Raw genomic sequence first — 17,433 nt, forward strand, 5'->3', positions numbered from 1 at the left:
AACGAAATTTATTTTGTAATTTTTTTCTACAACAAGACCTCGGTTGCAAAAAATGCAACAGAAATAATTCTGCAATAAAACTTGTGTTGCAGAAGTAGCCTTGCAACAAGACCTGTGTTGTGGATGTAGTCCTGCAACAAGATCGGTGTTGCAATAATGAAGGCACGTTTGAGCGCTCGATACGACGCAGATCTGATGGCTCGCGACCGGCTGGTCTTTTAGCACATCTCTAAAAAGAAGAGCTCTTTTGCGATTTATGATTTTCCAGACTGTTCAGAATCGAGTCAAAAAACTGCTTTCCGGACGGCTGGCAGACGCGAACGGTAGATAGGGGGGCGAAAGGCCACGCGCTCGCAGTTTCTGCGGAACGGGCGGTGGCGGCGAACCCGTCTCCGGCGGCCCGGGGCGGCACCATGAGTGCGGGAACGACGGGATCGCCGGCGGAGTTGGTGCGCCGCGGCTAAGCTTGGCGTCCGCTGTTCCAGAACGACAGGTTACGCCGTTATACTCTTCCCATTACCCTACATCGTTAATTTTTGGCTAGTGGAATTGTCGATCGTTGATGTTCACCAGTTCTTTCGTAGATGGATGTTGAATGACTGGAATGATGTGTTTCTTTTGTACTATGATGCATCGATCTCTGGTACCCCTTAACAACTGAAAGTCTGAAACACATGCTGGGGCAATCTCGCCTCTGATGTCATAGGCCTAAAATAAAACTAGAATTTAGGCGAATGCCCTTGAAATTTATGTGCAATTTACATTGCACGAATTGTAATACAAACTGACACATGCATTTTTCATCTCGTAGTTCGGAAAACAAGAAAGGAACAATAAATATCCGCACATCCTCTTATGCCGCCTTCGAGTGTAGTTCGACCAGTGATGCGTAGACTCCACCCTTGATGCCCATGAGAGATTCATGTTTCCCCTTCTCGGCAACTGAACCATCTTTGATAACTGCGATCATATCTGCTCCTTTGATCGTCGACAGGCAGTGTGCTACGACAATGGTGGTCCTGCTGACCATCACTTGGTCCAGTGTATCTTGAACAATATGCTCTAATTCAGCATCCAGGGCGCTTGTTGCTTCGTCGAGCAGAAGTATTCTAGGGTCCTTCAAGATCGCCCTGGCAATAGCTACCCGTTGCTTTTGCCCACCAGATAGTTGTGTTCCTCTCTCACCAACGTTAGTGTTGTATCCCTGTGGCAAGCTCGATATGAACTCATGAGCGTTGGCTGCCTTGGCCACGGTGATTATCTCTTCTTCAGTTGCTTCTCCTCGCTTTCCATATGCTATGTTGGCACGAATTGTGTCATTGAAAAGTACTGGTTCTTGGCTTACTAGTCCCATTTGGTCTCTTAACCAACTCAGTGTTAACTTTCTGAGTTCTGTTCCGTCTAGTGAGATTGTGCCAGAGTCCGGATCATAGAATCGCTCCAGCAAAGCAATTACTGTGGACTTGCCACTTCCACTCTCTCCGACAAGTGCAGTAGTCTGCACATAATAATCAGTTTTAACACGTGCAGTACAACCATGGACGGAAATATAAATGCAAAGAAACAACTGAAAAAAGGGCGTGCCCAGTGCTGAAAGCTCCCACACAAGTTGGGGGTCTGGGGAAGGGGATTTCTAGAAAGCCTTACCCTTGCATAATATTTCTGCAAGGAGGCTGGCTCGAACCCAGGACCTCCAGGTCACACAATATTCTACCATTGTGCCAGGCCAGCCCTTCCAAGGGGCGAAATAACTGACAAAGAAAAATCTTAATGCATAGCAACTTTATCTCCTTTCTTGACTTTCCTGTTTTCTAACTTCATCTCATTGCTTATTTTACTTTTTCTTGTGAACATGGTGTTTAAACTTGAACATTTGTACAGTGCTACATGAAATTGGTGTCACCTCTCTAGAATTATGTGAAACTCATAGGTGGACATTCTAACACATGGAGTACACTAACAAAGTTTTTGCAGCACTTGATGTTCTTCATGTCATTGATGTTAAAATAAAGCAGTTCAAGGTTGCTACAACCCTTTTGTGAAACACATAGCAGGATAATACGTCGATGTGTGCTGCTGCATGGTCTAATCTTCATGCCAGACAGTAAACTAGGCACATGACTTCTCTCCCCAATTTGCAGTGAATGAGTAGTAAACTTTTAATTCTACAAGACATCAGGACAAGTGTCAAGTTGGGTGTACCTTTCCGGAAGCAATACCCAAAGTGAAGTCGCTGAATATTTGGACATCTGGTCGGGATGGGTACTTGAACCTTACATGGTTGAACTCTATGGTGCCATCAACTTTTTCTAGCTTTATACCTTCATCACTGGTCGAGTCAATTTTGGGCTTCCTGTCTATGAATGCTAGTATGGATGTCGCAGATTCTCGACCTTTTGTTGAGTCTGATGCCATGTCACTTGTTTGGGAAATTCCAAAAGCGGTGAAAACCAAGGCAAAGTAAACCTGCCAGTACCAGATCGATTTATCAAGTCACTGAATAAAATGACCTCACATACCAACCGTGTATATCTTACTCTGAAAACATTTTGAAAGGTTGATTTGCCGTCATGTACAAACTGTGCACCAACATAGAAACAAAGAGCATATGTGAGATACAACATTAAATTTGAGGAACTGAAACCAACACCTCCGACCATTCCACTTCTAATTCCCTGTTTCATTGAAGCCTGGCATTTTTGGCTGTATAGGGTAATCACTCTCTTCTCTGCACCAAAAGATGCTACAGTTCGAATACTACCAATTGCTTCAGCCACAACTTGACTTGCATCTTCATACATCACCTGTAACAATCATTAGTTGGGAAAGATTATTTTATAACTCATACTTCTAACTACCACTTTCTGTTGATGCTAAGCTTCGAATATGTGACTAGTAATAGGAGATTTCATGTTGTTTGGAAAAGTGGACACCTTTATCTAATGTGAAAAGCATCAAGCATTGTTTCCTTTTCTTTAATAAATAAAACATTTATGTTCATAACGTGGTTTTATCTGATTTCACCTTAGCATCTTCACCGAACCCTTTCAGAAACCTCAATTGGATATAATTCTGCAAACCCAGAAAAGGAATGACACCTATGATACTCAGTGTAAGCTTCCAGTCCGAAGCAAATGCTATGCCAAAGCCACAAATAAGTGTTACTGTACACTGCACTAGCACGGCCAAGTTATCTCCTACAAGGCGTCGGATGTTCAAAGCATCAATAAACAACCTTGCACCAAGTGCGCCACTGTAAAAGTTAGAAGCAAAACTTAATATCCCCGATGTTAGAGAAGACATAAACTTGTTAGGAGAAAAAGGAGAGTATGAAACCTGGAATTCGAAGGATCATCAAACCAAGCAACCTCTTGATGAATGATGCTTTGGAAAGACAAAGCACGGACACGTTCTATAAGTTTCCCACCGGCTACTCCAAATAAGTAAAATTCCAATTGGATTGAAACCAGGGAAATGATTGCCATCAGAAGGCACATCAATGCCCAAAATGTTGAATCTTTTCGAAGTTGGTGTGCTGGATAGTAGAATGTTCTTATACCACCAGACATCATAATACTGAATGATGGGAAAAGAAGTCCATGCACAGTGGCAGCTATGATAGCTAACAGGAGAATTGGTGCTTCTGGCCTGCTAAGATTAAAAAGGCGTCCAATTGGTGCTTTCTTTCGAGCCTCACTATCACCAATTTCCAGGTGTTCCTCTCTGCTAGCAACATGCCTGAACAAATCATCCGATCTAGACAGTCCAACGGATTTACTGGAGTGTTGTCTTCTATTCCTGGGAGAATCCCTGATAGACTGTTCCAAAGATAAACTTGTACTTTTGAATCTTGAACCTGCCACATATGGCATCTCAGGTGTTTCTTCAGTATTGGCCTGTTGTAGCCGAATAAGATGAGAGTAAGCTCCATCAGGATCCTTTATCAGGTCATCATGGACACCTGCATGAAATAAATTGTGAAGGAAAAGAATGGACTAGGTTCCAGGAAGAAGAAAACCATATATTGGGTGTGGAAGTATCTCTTACCTCGTTCAGCTACCTTTCCTTGATGAACCACTGCTATGCAATCTGCATTTCTGACTGTACTCAGCCGATGAGCAACAATGAGTGTAGTTATCCCTACCATGATCCGATTTAATGCTTCTTGAACTACCCGCTCAGACTCCATATCCAAAGCACTAGTAGCTTCATCCAACAGAAGGACTCTTGGATTTTTAAGGATCGCTCTTGCAATGGCAATCCTTTGTTTCTGCCCTCCAGAAAGTTGAGCGCCATTCTGACCAACCATTGTCTCATACGCCTGTATCATGTGGAAATCAGATAAGCATTAGTTACAGCGAACTTGATTAAGGTACTTTGTAACTAACTATTTTTTTATGTAAGTACATTAGGCAACTTTTCGATGAAATTTGTTGCATTTGCAAGCTCAGCTGCTCTCTTGATCTCTTCAAGCGTAGCATCCTCTTTACCATAGGTTATGTTATCTTTGATGGAGGTCATAAAAAGCAATGGTTCTTGGCTAACAAGACTGATCATTCCTCTTATCCACTGGAGTTTCATACTCTTGATGTTGATTCCATCTATCAGCACATTGCCAGCTTGTGGGTCGTAGAATCTCTCCACCAGACTAATTATTGTTGATTTACCACTTCCACTCTCTCCAACTATAGCCATTGTAGTACCACTAGGTACATGTAGAGACAACCCATTAAGTATCAACTGCTCAGGCCTTGCAGGATATCTAAAGAACACATTGTTGAGTTCAACATCGCCCCTGATATCGTCCAATACTATTCCAGAAGTGTCGGTGATGTCAATCTTTGGTTCTTTGTTCATTATCTCAAACAACCTATATGCTGCAGATTGCCCTTCTGCAATAGCAGAAATTGAGGGCGATGCGGTACCTATAGCCCTGTTACAAATTAAGGCCTGTGTTAGTATTTACTATAGATTCAATCCTAGCATATACTATTGGTTATCCTCATTATTTTCATATTTTGAAATAGATTCTAGTTGTGCATGTTATTTGACTGACAAAAATGTTAGGCCCTCGCTCCCGGGCTACCACGAGGTGGTCGCGCAAGCGTGGAACTCTACGCCCCACGAGCCAGACCCATTCCGTCGCATCTTCACGAGGCTTCGGGCCACTGCCAAGAGTCTGCAACGATGGAGCTCCAAGACGGTGGGGAACGTCTCGCTGCAGCTGTCCATTGCCCGTGAGCTGATTGCGCGCTTCGACGCGGCGCAAGATGGGAGAGCGCTCTCTCCATCCGAGGCCTGGCTCCGACGCCGGCTCAAAGCCGCCTACCTAGGGCTGGCTTCCCTGGAGCGATCCCTGGCGCGGTAGCGTACGAGACTAAGCTTCCTCAACGCGGGCGACTCTGGCCCTGCCTTCTTCCGGCTCCATGTCGCCCAACGTGCCCGCAAGAACCACATCTTTCAGCTTCATGACGGTGACGACCACCTCCATGGCCATGCGGCGATCGCTCATGCAGCATTTGACCACTTCACGGCGATCCTCGGCACCGGCGTCGAGCGTACTTCATCCATCGACCTGGACGCCCTAGACCCGCGCTCCTTCGAGCTGCTGGACCTCGAGCTCCCCTTCACCGAGGACGAGATATGGGAGGCCGTTCGGCGGCTCCCAAAGGGACGGGCGCCCGGCCCGGATGGCTTCACGTTGGAGTTCCTCTGTGCCTCTTGGGCAACCATCAAAGACGACTTCGTGGCGGCTTTCGACAAGTTATACCACCTCAATGGCCATGGGTTCCAGCGGCTAAACGAGGCACTACTCATCCTCCTACCCAAGAAGCAAGATGCCGCATCCCTCTCGGACTATCGGCCGATTAGTCTGATTCACATCGTTGCCAAGCTCTTCGCTAAGGTGCTCTCGCTCCGCCTCGCGCCACGCCTCAATGACATGATCTCCGCCAACCAAAGCGCCTTCATCGCCGGCCGATGTATACACGACAACTTCCTGCTCGTGCAGCAAACAGCGAGGCAGCTCCACAACCTGAAGAACCTGCGAGTCATGCTCAAGCTCGATATCGCACGTGCCTTCGACTCCGTGTCCTGGGCTTTCCTGCTGGAGACTCTACGCCACCTCGGATTTGGTTGCCGATGGTGTGAGTGGATATGCATTCTTCTGGGTACGGCCAGCACACGTGTCCTCACCAACGGCGTCCCCGGTCCACCCATCCAGCACCGTCGCGGACTGCGGCAGGGGGATCCCGTGTCCCCCATGCTCTTCCTCACGGTCATCGACACCCTCAACAACCTCGTATGCCGTGCGGCCAGCGAGGGGGTGCTGCAACGCCTGACTGCGCGCCACATGTCGTCAAGCGTCTCCATCTACGCCGATGACGTCATTGTCTTCTGCCGACCGGACGGGCACGATCTTGCTGCCGTCCGCGAGCTGCTACGGGTATTTGGGGCGGCTTCGGGATTGCACACCAACTATGCCAAATGTGCGGCCTCCCCCATCCAGTGCACGGACGCGGACCGGGCCATGATCACCACGAACCTCGCCTGCCCGCTGCAAGACTTCCCCACCACCTATCTCGGGCTGCCGCTATCGGTCCGTAAAGTCAGCTCCACCGCTCTATAGCCCATCATCGACAAGCTGGAGCGCCGACTCTCTCCGTGGTGGGCATCCCTCATGTCGAGGGGCGACCGGCTCGCCCTGTGCCGTCATGTTCTCTCGGCCATGCCAACACACATCATGATTGCGATGGCCGTCAACCCGCCCATCCTCAAGCGCATCAACCGCTTGATACGCAACTTCCTCTGGTACGGCCGGAAGGACGCGAGCGGTGGCCACTGCAAGGTCAACTGGCGCCGGGTATGTAGACCCATCTCCCTCGGCGGCCTCGGGATCCCAGACCTCCAGCGCGCCGGCATCTCGCTGCGCGCCCGGTGGCTGTGGCAGCAAAGATCCGACGCCTCGCGGCCGTGGCAGCACCTGCACATCCCCCACTGCCCGGAGGTCCGGGCCATCTTCAGGGCTTCAACCTCTTGGTGCGTTGGCAGTGGCGAGTCATGTCTATTCTGGGAAGACTACTGGTTGGACGGGAAAAGCATCTCCGAGATTGCGCCGTTGGTTTACTGCAGGGTGGCCAAACGCCGGCGCAAGTCACGCACGGTTCGAGAGGGCCTGTTCAACCAGGCGTGGATCGGCGACATTCAAGGCGCCATGGGCGCGGCCATGACCGTCCAGTATGTCACGCTCGGGCGGCGCCTCAGGCACTTCAACCTGACTGACGAGGAGGACCGACTGTCGTGGCGATGGACTGAATCAGGGATCTACTCTGCCCGCTCCTGCTATCAGGCTCTTTTCGCCGGCTCCATCACCGACCCGCATTGGCGTATCACGTGGAGACCATGGGCTCCGCTTCGCATCAAATTCTTCGTATGGCTTGCTCTTCTGGGTAGGTGCTGGACTGCCGATCGCCTGGCACGGCATGGCCTTCCCCACGAGCCTCGCTGCCTACTATGCGATCAAGAACCGGAAACCATGCAACATATCCTGACGGGCTGCTCCTTCTCCCGCCAAACCTGGCATGAGGTGCTCTCGTGGTGCCGTTTCACCACCGCGATCCCTGCACCAGACGACGAGTTCGCCAGCTGGCTATCCACGGCCATCTCCACAAAAAAAAGTTTGATTCAGAGGGAGAAGAAGCGGCAAAAATTAGAACAGAAATATCATTTGATTCGTCAATCTTTAAAAAAAAGATAAGAAGCAAAGTTTCTCCCTTGAGTTTGAGTGAAAAAACGAAAATGCGAGAAAAATTGCAATCCCTACCCACCTCGGCTACTCTTCGCCGCGGCCTCGCCTCCATTGCCGTCCTTACCGCTTGGCACCTCTGGAAACACCGGAACGGGTGCCTATTCGACGGCGACCAGCCTGCTGTGGGACGCGTAGTGCACATGATCCAGGAGGAGGCGCGGCTATGGGCGCGCGCCGGTGCCAAGGGCATGGCCCTCATCCTGCCAGAGACGTAGGCTCTGTCTGATCGGGCAGCACACCCCGTCGTCTGTGTGCCAAGGCTATCGATGCTGGCCATCCTTGCGCACGAGCTAACTAGCCCACCATTCATCTTGTAAGACCCACATGTATCGCTACTCTACCTATCAATGCAATGATACGCAAAGCTTTTGCGTATTCGCGAAAAAAAAATGTTAGGCCCATCACTTCGCTACCAATAGTAATATCAACTATGTAAACTATATTCATAGCAGTGATGGGGTAATTTAGAAATAGTTTCTAGTAAATTTTCCAGATTTAGATTTTTTTTATGCTTTTAATAAATAAATGTAGCATTCTTGTTTTTAGGTTAAGAAGAGTTTGGAGTTTTATTTGTGCAAGACTAAGTGCTACTTTACTCTGACATCTCATATTATCATTGACAACACTATATGATAGAAAATTGGAAGCTCACATTGAACCAGTTAACATTGCAAGTACGATATTGACGACTTGCCCTCCAGTATAACCTTCGTTGATGATTAACTTAGCACCATACCAAAAGGCTAGAGAGTAACCGCAGAAGAAAACAGAAAAGATACCGCCTGTTCCTAGACCAGTGGCAATCCCTTCCAAGACTGTAGCCTTATATGCCCTTTTTGTGAGAGTGTTGTACAATGCGATTGCTTTCTTCTCACCATTGAAGGAGATAACCTGCTTTGAAATGTTACCATATTTTTTAGTAAACTCGACCAACCAGGGATTTGCCCTGGTTTCATTTTTTATATTAGAAGAAATCTGAGCACCACCCTGCGGAGGTTGCACCTCGAAAAGTGGGTGGGTGGGCCTATGAGCACACCTGCTCAAGCTAGCCGCCTGAGCAGATGCTCGGCCTCGCAACTGACGATAAAGTAGTTATACATAATTCAAATGTTTAGAACCCACCGTTCTTATAGCTCCAATGGTCTGCTCGACGACATTGCCCGCATCGGCATATGATGCCTGCCTCCTGGCTGATATTTGAGAACGTAACCGAGACATAATTGCAAAAGACAGAATATTTGGAGGTATGCATGCGAGCATAACAAGAGCTAACATCCAGCCTCTTACGAATCCGATGATAAAACATCCAACAAAGGTTGTCAAAAGCTGTGCATACTTGCCTACCTGAACACGAGGAATCCATATTTACTTGAAATCAACTGATGCATTTACAAAACATAGATTTATTAAGGTATTTTATCTATGTTGTCTAATGCATTTGTTACCTTCTCTCCAAGGGCATCTTGGACCAGTACAGTGTCCGCAGACATTCTAGAAATTGCTTCCCCAGTTGTCATCTCCACATCAAAGAATGAAACATCCTGTTTTAGAACAGCTTCGAGGTATAGAGATCGGATGCGTATTGACTGCCTTTCTCCAGTCATTGTCCAGCATGACACCTCTGGCACAGGTAGCAAGCAGGTTAATGTTTAAGGCTTTCAGCCACTCCATTGAAATTCTGTTGAGTGTGAATGCAATCGAACTAAAAGCAGAGATTATGCAACTCCTTCGTACTGCTCGGTATTTTGGTTCAAGTTAAAATTGGAAAATTACTGCTAGTTGTAAGTTTTAAATTTCAATTGTGGTAGATTTCATGCATTATTTTTTTATTTTGTTATTGTTGAGAATCAATTATTTCATGAGGTTCCAGATCTGCCTGGTAAGTCATGCTATTGTTAGGGTACTTGGATATGAACAGGTCTGTCGATTCTTGGAAACATCAAAGTTGTGAGACACTGACACCAATGTACAATACATGAATATTACTGGATTAATAGCAACTAGTATTCAATCATTTGTGGCCAATTTATATTCTCAGTGTGTGGATTACAATAGTGAATGTCAATATTTTATTTGTTGATTCTTTTTGAGTGCTCGACTGTTTATCACGTGCCATGTTGACCTTTCAGTTCAGAACAGAATAGGGTTGAGTTTTGACTATCAATTCTAGAAACATTAGTCTACGAGTGGAAGTGTACTTACGGAGAAATGAAGCTAGTGCCGTCCCAATTCCCAAATAGATGTAGTACATAACAACCTGGAGAAAGCAAATGTCAAAAATAAATTAGTATGTGAACTACTGGGGCGTTCTTTGGTTATCATAGGAAGTAGAACTGAGGGTTTGAGATTAATGTGTGTCATTATTTGTTTTTTCACGTAAGCAAATTTTGTCTTCTTTTCTTTATCGGAAAGTTGTTGCCTAGGCCGAGCTCCATGCCACCCCTTATCTAGACGCCCATTTTCTGCGTCATGACCCATGCAAGCACTTTTGTCTTTTTTTTATATCCCAAATAAAACAACATATGAACTTCAAACTTTGCAGGACAACAAAATATTCTAACTATAATGTGGGAAAAACTTTTGGAATTTTTCATGCATCATACTGTACAAAGTTAGTACAAAGTTGAGTCACTTATTTTGGGACGGAGGGAGTAAATAATTATAATAACTTTTTGCTCAAACATAATAATCTCATTTTGTATATTTATGTCGGACCAAAAAATCTGAAAGTTTTTTCACACATTGAAGTTCTAAAGTTTGGTTGACCTACAAAGTTTGGAGTCCATATGTTGTTTCATTTGAGAGAAACGAAAAAGAGAGACTTTCATGTAGTAAGTTCGTTGGTTAGCATAGATCTCAAAGCAATGTTGGAGGGTAAGAATTAGGGGTGCCATGGAGCTTGTTGACCTGCAAAAAAGCTATTGTCTTCTATCTGCTAGGTCAATAATAATAGGATAAAATTGAAGGGGGCATGTTCCCATTGAGCATCAGGGTTTATCTACTTATCTCCGGTTGATTATATCTTATTTTTTGTCGGAAACCAGTTGATTATGTCATGTGCCGTACATGCACGTTTCATCCTTGCTAGTCTCTTTGTAAACTAATGTAGGACGTTTTTGCAGTTTTACAGAGGGAGTACTTGCTAGCACATGAGGCAACAATCTATTGCATACCCTGTGATTTGCCTGCGGTGACATCTGTTCTCAGGGGAGTTTCATGATGAACTGAACTAGAGATACTCTCAAAAAGGTATACGTCGATACCTTGCTGACCCGCTGGAGGACGTTGTCGCCGGCACCAAAACAGTCGATGACCGCGGCGAAGACGACGGTCATGAGCGGGTCGCCCATGCCGTTAACCATGGCCGCCACGGTGCCGACGGCCATCAGAGCCATGTCGGCACGGCTGGCGTACCTGAACATGCTGAAGAAGGGCACCTTCCTAGCCCCCTCGGTCTTCCTCTCCCTCTCGCCCTTCTCTGCATCCTCCCCTCTGCCTCTCATCGCTTCGTCATCCATTATGCTATGTTGATTGATGTTTCTCCTCCTCCTAGCAGCTGCTAGCTAGCTACTTGTGCTTAGCTTATCTCCCTCTTGGCATGCCTGTGGTGATGAGCGTTGGGCGCTAATATGTGTTAGCCAAGCGAAACTGACAGGACGTCGCTTATGTTGTCTGGATGCGTGCGTGGTTGCTAAATAAATGGATGGCCTCCTGATTATTCCTGTAACAGTGGCGGGACCCCTGATTTCAAAGGTGTGTGTTCAAAGTTGTTGGGTATTGTACAATGTAGCATAATTTAGAAAGGAAAAAATTGGAATGGTCCACAACATTTTACAATTACAATACGATTATTCATGTCTTGCCGTGAGATCTGCCAAGAATTCTCGCCGAACCAAGGTTCCATCATTATACAACTGTTACAGTGATTGGCGATTTTACAAGCCGTCCATTCACCTTAATCCAACGGTGGAAAAATAGGAGTTACAAAGAGTTACAAAACAAAAATTACGGAAAATTACATTTAACGGTGGGACCGGTACAATTTTTTGGTGGGACCAGTTAATTTTTCGAAGGTAGATCCGTCACTAATAATTTGGTAAATTGCCCATCGCAATATCGTCTGATCCACTCGTCTCCATGTATCCCGCGGCAGCCCCAATCCAGCAGGGAAGCAACCACCGGCCCGCCTCCCTGGATTCGCTCCTGCCGCGAGGGTTCCAGCCCGGCGCCCCCTGCAGCAGTGTGCCGCCTCCCTGGAAACCCTCCGCTGTGGTGTGCCGATCCTGCCCGATGCCTCCCTGCCCCACCGCCCCCTGCAGCGGCTCCCTCCGTCGAGCAGCCGGTGACGCCCAACACCGGCCACCAGTCCGTGGGTAGGCAGCATCCACTCCCCCTCCCACTCACCAGCATGTGGCTCAATCTGAATCTTCATGTATTTGCTCTACTCTTTATCTGAATCTTTTTGCTTTGTTCAATGTCTTGCAACATGCTGTCTTCTGATCTTGCCCTTATTTTCTGTATAACCCGAAAATACATAGTCACCACTCACCAGCCACTCTGACATACATAAGTTTAAAATTTCAGTAGGAAACTGGTGATGTTTAGTTTGCTTTTACTCATAGTTGTACAAGATATTCAGGATCCAGTCTAGTCAAGGTTATGCTTGCATTCCTGTTTTTTTTTCAACGAGCCAGCCCATCATCGACTGAAAGTGGAAGGTTCAGAAATTTCAAGTTCTCTTGGAATTTGTTGACAACTATAGAATTTGTTAAAATACATTCAGATATTTAATCACTATGGGATTTAGTATAATTATGATGTTCACACAGATGGAAAATGTGCTTTGTTAACAACCTTATAAAATTTGGTATATTTATTCACAAACTTCTCATTGTTGTTACTAGTACAACTTAATGTCCTATAATGCGGTGGAGGAGTTGTTGACATTCTTTTTATTTGCTTGTGTGGATCAGGAAAATGGATTAGGACCAGTGGAGGAGCTCACCTGAAGCTCGCCGGAGTAAAAAGGTATCTTCCCCCCTTCTCATTAAGGAGCTTGTCCCGGTGATTTCAATTACATATTTCATTCAGTAGGTAATACTGAACATGCTACAATTCATTGGATTTCACTTGCTAGTTGTAATGATCACTCTGGTACTGAGCCACTAAGTATTGAGTGCACAAATGTAGTCAATGTTTCCCTTTGTAGGAGCAATGCTTTTACTTGTTGTATTGGTCGAAAGGTACCCTTTTTCCTTGTTTAATTTTGCATGCGATTCATAAATAATATAGCATCATAACTGTTATTCTCTGTAGGAATCTCATGATGATGATTGCCATAAAGTGTTCATGGATGACTTTGATCATAACTCTTTTTCAGAGGGTATGGGTATGGTATTGCATTTCTTCTTTGCCTTGTATGTTATTTTCTTCATGGTCGTACCGGATGACCTAATGTCAAGAGCTTTGCATCTGAATAATATGGCTAATATGTAATAACTGAGTTATAGATTTTTGATTGTGATTTTCTGTTGCGCAGGACTTCGACAAGGTGTGGCTGATCTTTGATTCCACGCAATCGAGGGAGTTCCGCAAGCTTGGATTTTGCAGATTTGCTTAGCTTTGCTGATAGTTAGGTGCACCTGGAAGCGGTCTCATTTTGACGTTGGGTTCCCTTGGTTGGTTAGATCGTGCAAGGCATCATCAGCGAGCTAGAGCAGCAGGGGGTGCTGCCAAGGAGCAACTCTAGAGTTTTCTCACCTGCCACTTGTTGTGTGCCGTGGTCAGTCCACATGAATGCCTCTAACTTGGTCTGCTAGTCCAGTTTGTGTTGCTTGTGGTAGAGTCCAATGTATTCGTCGAAACCTTATTATTAAGGGCATGTTTGGTTCGTGTCCTGGCCACTTTGCCTGGAGAAATTCGGTGCCTGAGTTGAGCCTGGAGAATATGTGTTTTGTGCCTGGGCAGGCTGACCTGGAAGTGGGATGTTTGGTTGGTAGCCTGGCCTGAAAAAGTATTAGAGAGAATATTATAAGGCTAAGAATCTATACAAGCGTGGAGCTGAAAGGATCGATATGGTTGACTAGAGGGGGGGGTGAATAGGCAACTAGCAATTTTTAGCTTTTCTTTACCAATATTAAACTTTGCATCAAAGTAGGTTGTCTAGATGTGCAACTAGGTGAGCAACCTATATGATGCAATAACAACAAGCATACAAGCAAGCAAGGGTAGAAACAATAAAGATCTTGCACAAGTAAAGGTAAGAGATAACCAAGAGTGGATCCGGTGGAGACGAGGATGTGTTACCGAAGTTCCTTCCTTTTGAGGGGAAGTACGTCTCCGTTGGAGCGGTGTGGAGGCACAATGCTCCCCAAGAAGCCACTAGGGCCACCGTATTCTCCTCACGCCCTCACACAATGCGAGATGCCGTGATTCCACTATTGGTGCCCTTGAAGGCGGCGACCGAACCTTTACAAACACGGTTGGGGCAATCTCCACAACTTAATCGGAGGCTCCCAACAAGACCACGAAGCTTCACCACAATGGAATATGGCTCCGAGGTGACCTCAACCGTCTAGGGTGCTCAAACACCCAAGAGTAACAAGATCCGCTAGGGATGAGTGGGGGAATCGAAAATCCCTTGGTGGAAGTGTAGATCGGAGCCTTCTCAACCACTCCCGAGCAAATCAACAAATTTGATTGGCTAGAGAGATAGATCGGGCGGAAATGAAGCTTGGAGTATTTAATGGAGCTTGAGCAATAAATGGAGCTTGGGGAGGAAGAGGTAAGTGAGAAGGAAGAAGGGGACTCTCTTTTATAGTGGGGGCAACAATCCCGTTGCCCCCCACCAACCAGCCCTGCACAGGGCGGTACTACCGCTGAGAGGGGGCGGTACTACCGCCAGGCGACGGTGCTGCCGCGCCAACTAGCGGTACTGCCGCGCTGAGGAGACTTAGTAGGGAACGGACCCAAATGCGGTACTACCGCGGTGGTAGGGCGGTACTACCGCTCCTGGAACGGTACTACCGCCACTACAGCCGTGACTAGTGCCGCAAAACCCGACACGAGAAAAAGACCTCTCGAATCGAGGCGGTAGGAGCCAGACTACCCAGCGGTACTACGGCAGTGGGGTCAAGGGCGGTAGTACCGCTGTGGAGCGGTACTGCCGCTTGTGACCCTTCGGCCGTAGTACCGCAGGTAGTGCGGTACTACCGCTGGGGCGCGCGCGAGAGAGAAGGGATCTTTCAAATATGCTGAGGACACGGCGGATGTGCCAGGGCCCCAGCGGTACTACTGCTGTGGAGCCACAGCGGTACTACCGCTGCGAAGCGGTACTGCCGCTTGTGGCTTCTTAGCGGTACTACCGCTGGATGCGCGGTACTGCCGCATAGACCCAGACAGAACAAGAAAGAGAGGAGAGATCTCTTCAATGGACAGGAAAAGCTCGGAGTGTGAGAAGCTGATGTGTACGTGATGATTCCACCCAAGCAAAACCCCAGCGGACCCCCTCTTGATAGTACGGTGCCCTCTACGCAACTAGTCCACCTAGAAAGAAACGAAAGAGCTACACCGTCTTGAAATACACTCCGAGGGGAAGAAAGCATCTCGTGCCAGGGGAGAATCTGAGAATAATTCAACGCACAAGATTAATCCGCAAACATGTTGTCATCAATCACCAAAACTACCTTGAGAGAGATATGCTGTAACAATCTCCCCCTTTTTGGTGGATTGATGACAACAAGGGATTTGCGCAAGGAAAAGAATTAAAACGAATAAAACTAAGAACTACAAAATATAGACGGGCTCCCCCAAAATGTGTGCACCAAGATAAGGCACGACACACACATTCGGATCAACACTCCCCCTATATTTTATAGTCCAACAACACTAAGCACAAGATATATGAGAGAAGAGAATAAACAGGACAAGCATGCATCTCAATATAAACTACAGTACTCTGAAGTGACATAAGTAATAAGGTAGCGAAAGGGAGCATATGTCTTACACCATATGACTAGGACTTAGGTCTCACACCAAACCAAACCAAAGAAGGAACACACAAGAAAACACAAGACGACTCAAAGCACGACACAAGAAGCAAATCCCTACACTCTCTCCCCATTTGGCAGCGAGACACCAAAAAGGGCATAGAGTGACACTACGACTCCAGGTGATGGGAGGGGAAGGTCTCGAACATCACATCTCTGCATCTTCATCGTGGGTCGAAAACTGCTTGGCATCGGAGTCGGTCCAGTGGCAATTCTGATGAATCCAGTCCTCCTCTTCAGTGATCTGACCCTCAGACCCACTGACAACAGTTGCTCCCATCTGACGCATGAGCTCCTTGTGGCGCGTCCTGGCATGCTTCTCCACCACAGAGTCATGTACTGACCATGAGACTCCATGCAGAAAAGCTTCTTCATCTTGCTCTTAAGCTTCTGTGCCCACGGCGGTTCTGCACTAGAGGGGCCAAAGTTCTCCTCATGATCATCAGTAGCAGCCTCACCCTCGGTCCCCATGGCAGCAGCAGCAGCAGACGGACCCCCTGTGGCAGCAGTAGCAGATGGACCCCCTGTGTGAGGCGCTGTCCAGTTGTCCTTCTTCCTCAAACGTTTGATCTCATGAGACACCAAGTCTCCAGTCTCTAGCAGCACTCTGGGATAAGTCTGTGCCCAGGCCCTCTCAATGAGCCTCATGATGAACGGACCATAGATAGGACACTTGCGCTCAGACACGGCAGATAGAAGTTCAGACCACATGACATGAGAGGTATCCAGGCTCTCTCCAGTGCTTGCTTCCTTCTCATGCTGACAGAAAAGGAGCATGTCCACGAGGTAAGAGTGGACCATATCCAGATTCCCGATCTGAGGGAAGAGAGTCTCACGGAATATGCGATGAAGAATGTCCAGATATGGAGACAGCTCATAGGTCTTCTTCTGAGTGACTGGGTGAACCTTCACAGTGCAGTAGGGCCAAAGAGCTTGCTTGTGGGTGGATGTAGCATTGCGGTGAGGACGGAAACCGACAGGAGTCTCAAGCCCGGTATCCACCACATCAAGTAACTCCATGAAAGCCTTCCACTTGACAGAAAGCAGCTTGCCATTGGTCATCCATGTCAGAGTCCTGTCGACATCCGTCCCAAGGTGGACGGTGGCATAGAATTGAGCCACCAAATCCGCATCGAAATCCTTATTGAATTGCATGATCCTGAGAATGTTTAGCTGAGTGCACATCTGAAGAGCTTCGCCAAAGTACTCCGGATCCTTCTCCATAGCATCAGTGTCAATGGAGCGAACATCAACAAAAAGATTCTTCTTGGCCTTGATCACATCAAAGTAGATGGCAAACTGAAAACGGTTCCAGAACGGGCGGTTGACCAAAGTGGATTCTTGGTCCACCGCATAGGGGTTGCGGCGACGCTTCTCCCAAAACTCCTTGTTGGTCATCTCAGTCACAGTCTTCCCTTTTGGCTTGTTGGCGGCTCGCTTCGATTACTGAGGAGGTGGAGGAACACTTGCAGAAGCACTTGCTGGAGGCGGTTGGGTGCTCGAGGAACCACCGGCAGGCTCTGAGCGGTAGCGTTTTGATGTGGCACGCCCGGGGTTGATACGGCGACCTTGCTGCTC

The 17,433-nt window shown here is 47.2% G+C and overlaps 1 protein-coding gene across 2 annotated transcripts; it reads right to left on the bottom strand.

The window, feature by feature from the left end:
- Positions 1-666: 666 nt before the first annotated feature.
- Positions 667-11,451, bottom strand: LOC125544465 (ABC transporter B family member 11-like). 2 transcript variants are annotated; one of them, XM_048708167.1, is made up of 12 exons: positions 11,071-11,451; positions 10,010-10,064; positions 9,253-9,428; positions 8,930-9,151; positions 8,460-8,698; positions 4,408-4,933; positions 4,048-4,321; positions 3,337-3,961; positions 3,025-3,253; positions 2,538-2,804; positions 2,203-2,466; positions 667-1,498 (listed from the first exon to the last, which is right to left on the bottom strand). In XM_048708167.1, the coding sequence occupies exons 1-12, from the start codon at positions 11,323-11,325 to the stop codon at positions 854-856; spliced, it is 3,777 nt and encodes a 1,258-aa protein (XP_048564124.1). In that variant the 5' UTR covers positions 11,326-11,451; the 3' UTR covers positions 667-853. The 2 variants fall into 2 exon arrangements, with proteins under 2 accessions (XP_048564124.1, XP_048564125.1); XM_048708168.1 differs by lacking the exons at positions 4,408-4,933; positions 8,460-8,698.
- Positions 11,452-17,433: the final 5,982 nt, after the last annotated feature.

This window comes from Triticum urartu, chromosome 3, assembly GCF_003073215.2.
Source record: "Triticum urartu cultivar G1812 chromosome 3, Tu2.1, whole genome shotgun sequence".
NCBI lineage: Eukaryota > Viridiplantae > Streptophyta > Magnoliopsida > Poales > Poaceae > Triticum > Triticum urartu.

What these genes read in the sequence shown, in the direction of transcription:
- LOC125544465 (XM_048708167.1), bottom strand. Translation starts at nt 11,325, where the DNA reads ATGGATGACGAAGCGATGAGAGGCAGAGGGGAGGATGCAGAGAAGGGC. An exon ending in GGCACTAGCTTCATTTCTCC is followed by an intron (nt 9,429 to 10,009) that starts GTAAGTACACTT and finishes TACCTGTGCCAG; the next exon opens with AGGTGTCATGCTGGACAATG. An exon ending in GGTTCGGTGAAGATGCTAAG is followed by an intron (nt 2,805 to 3,024) that starts GTGAAATCAGAT and finishes TGATTGTTACAG; the next exon opens with GTGATGTATGAAGATGCAAG.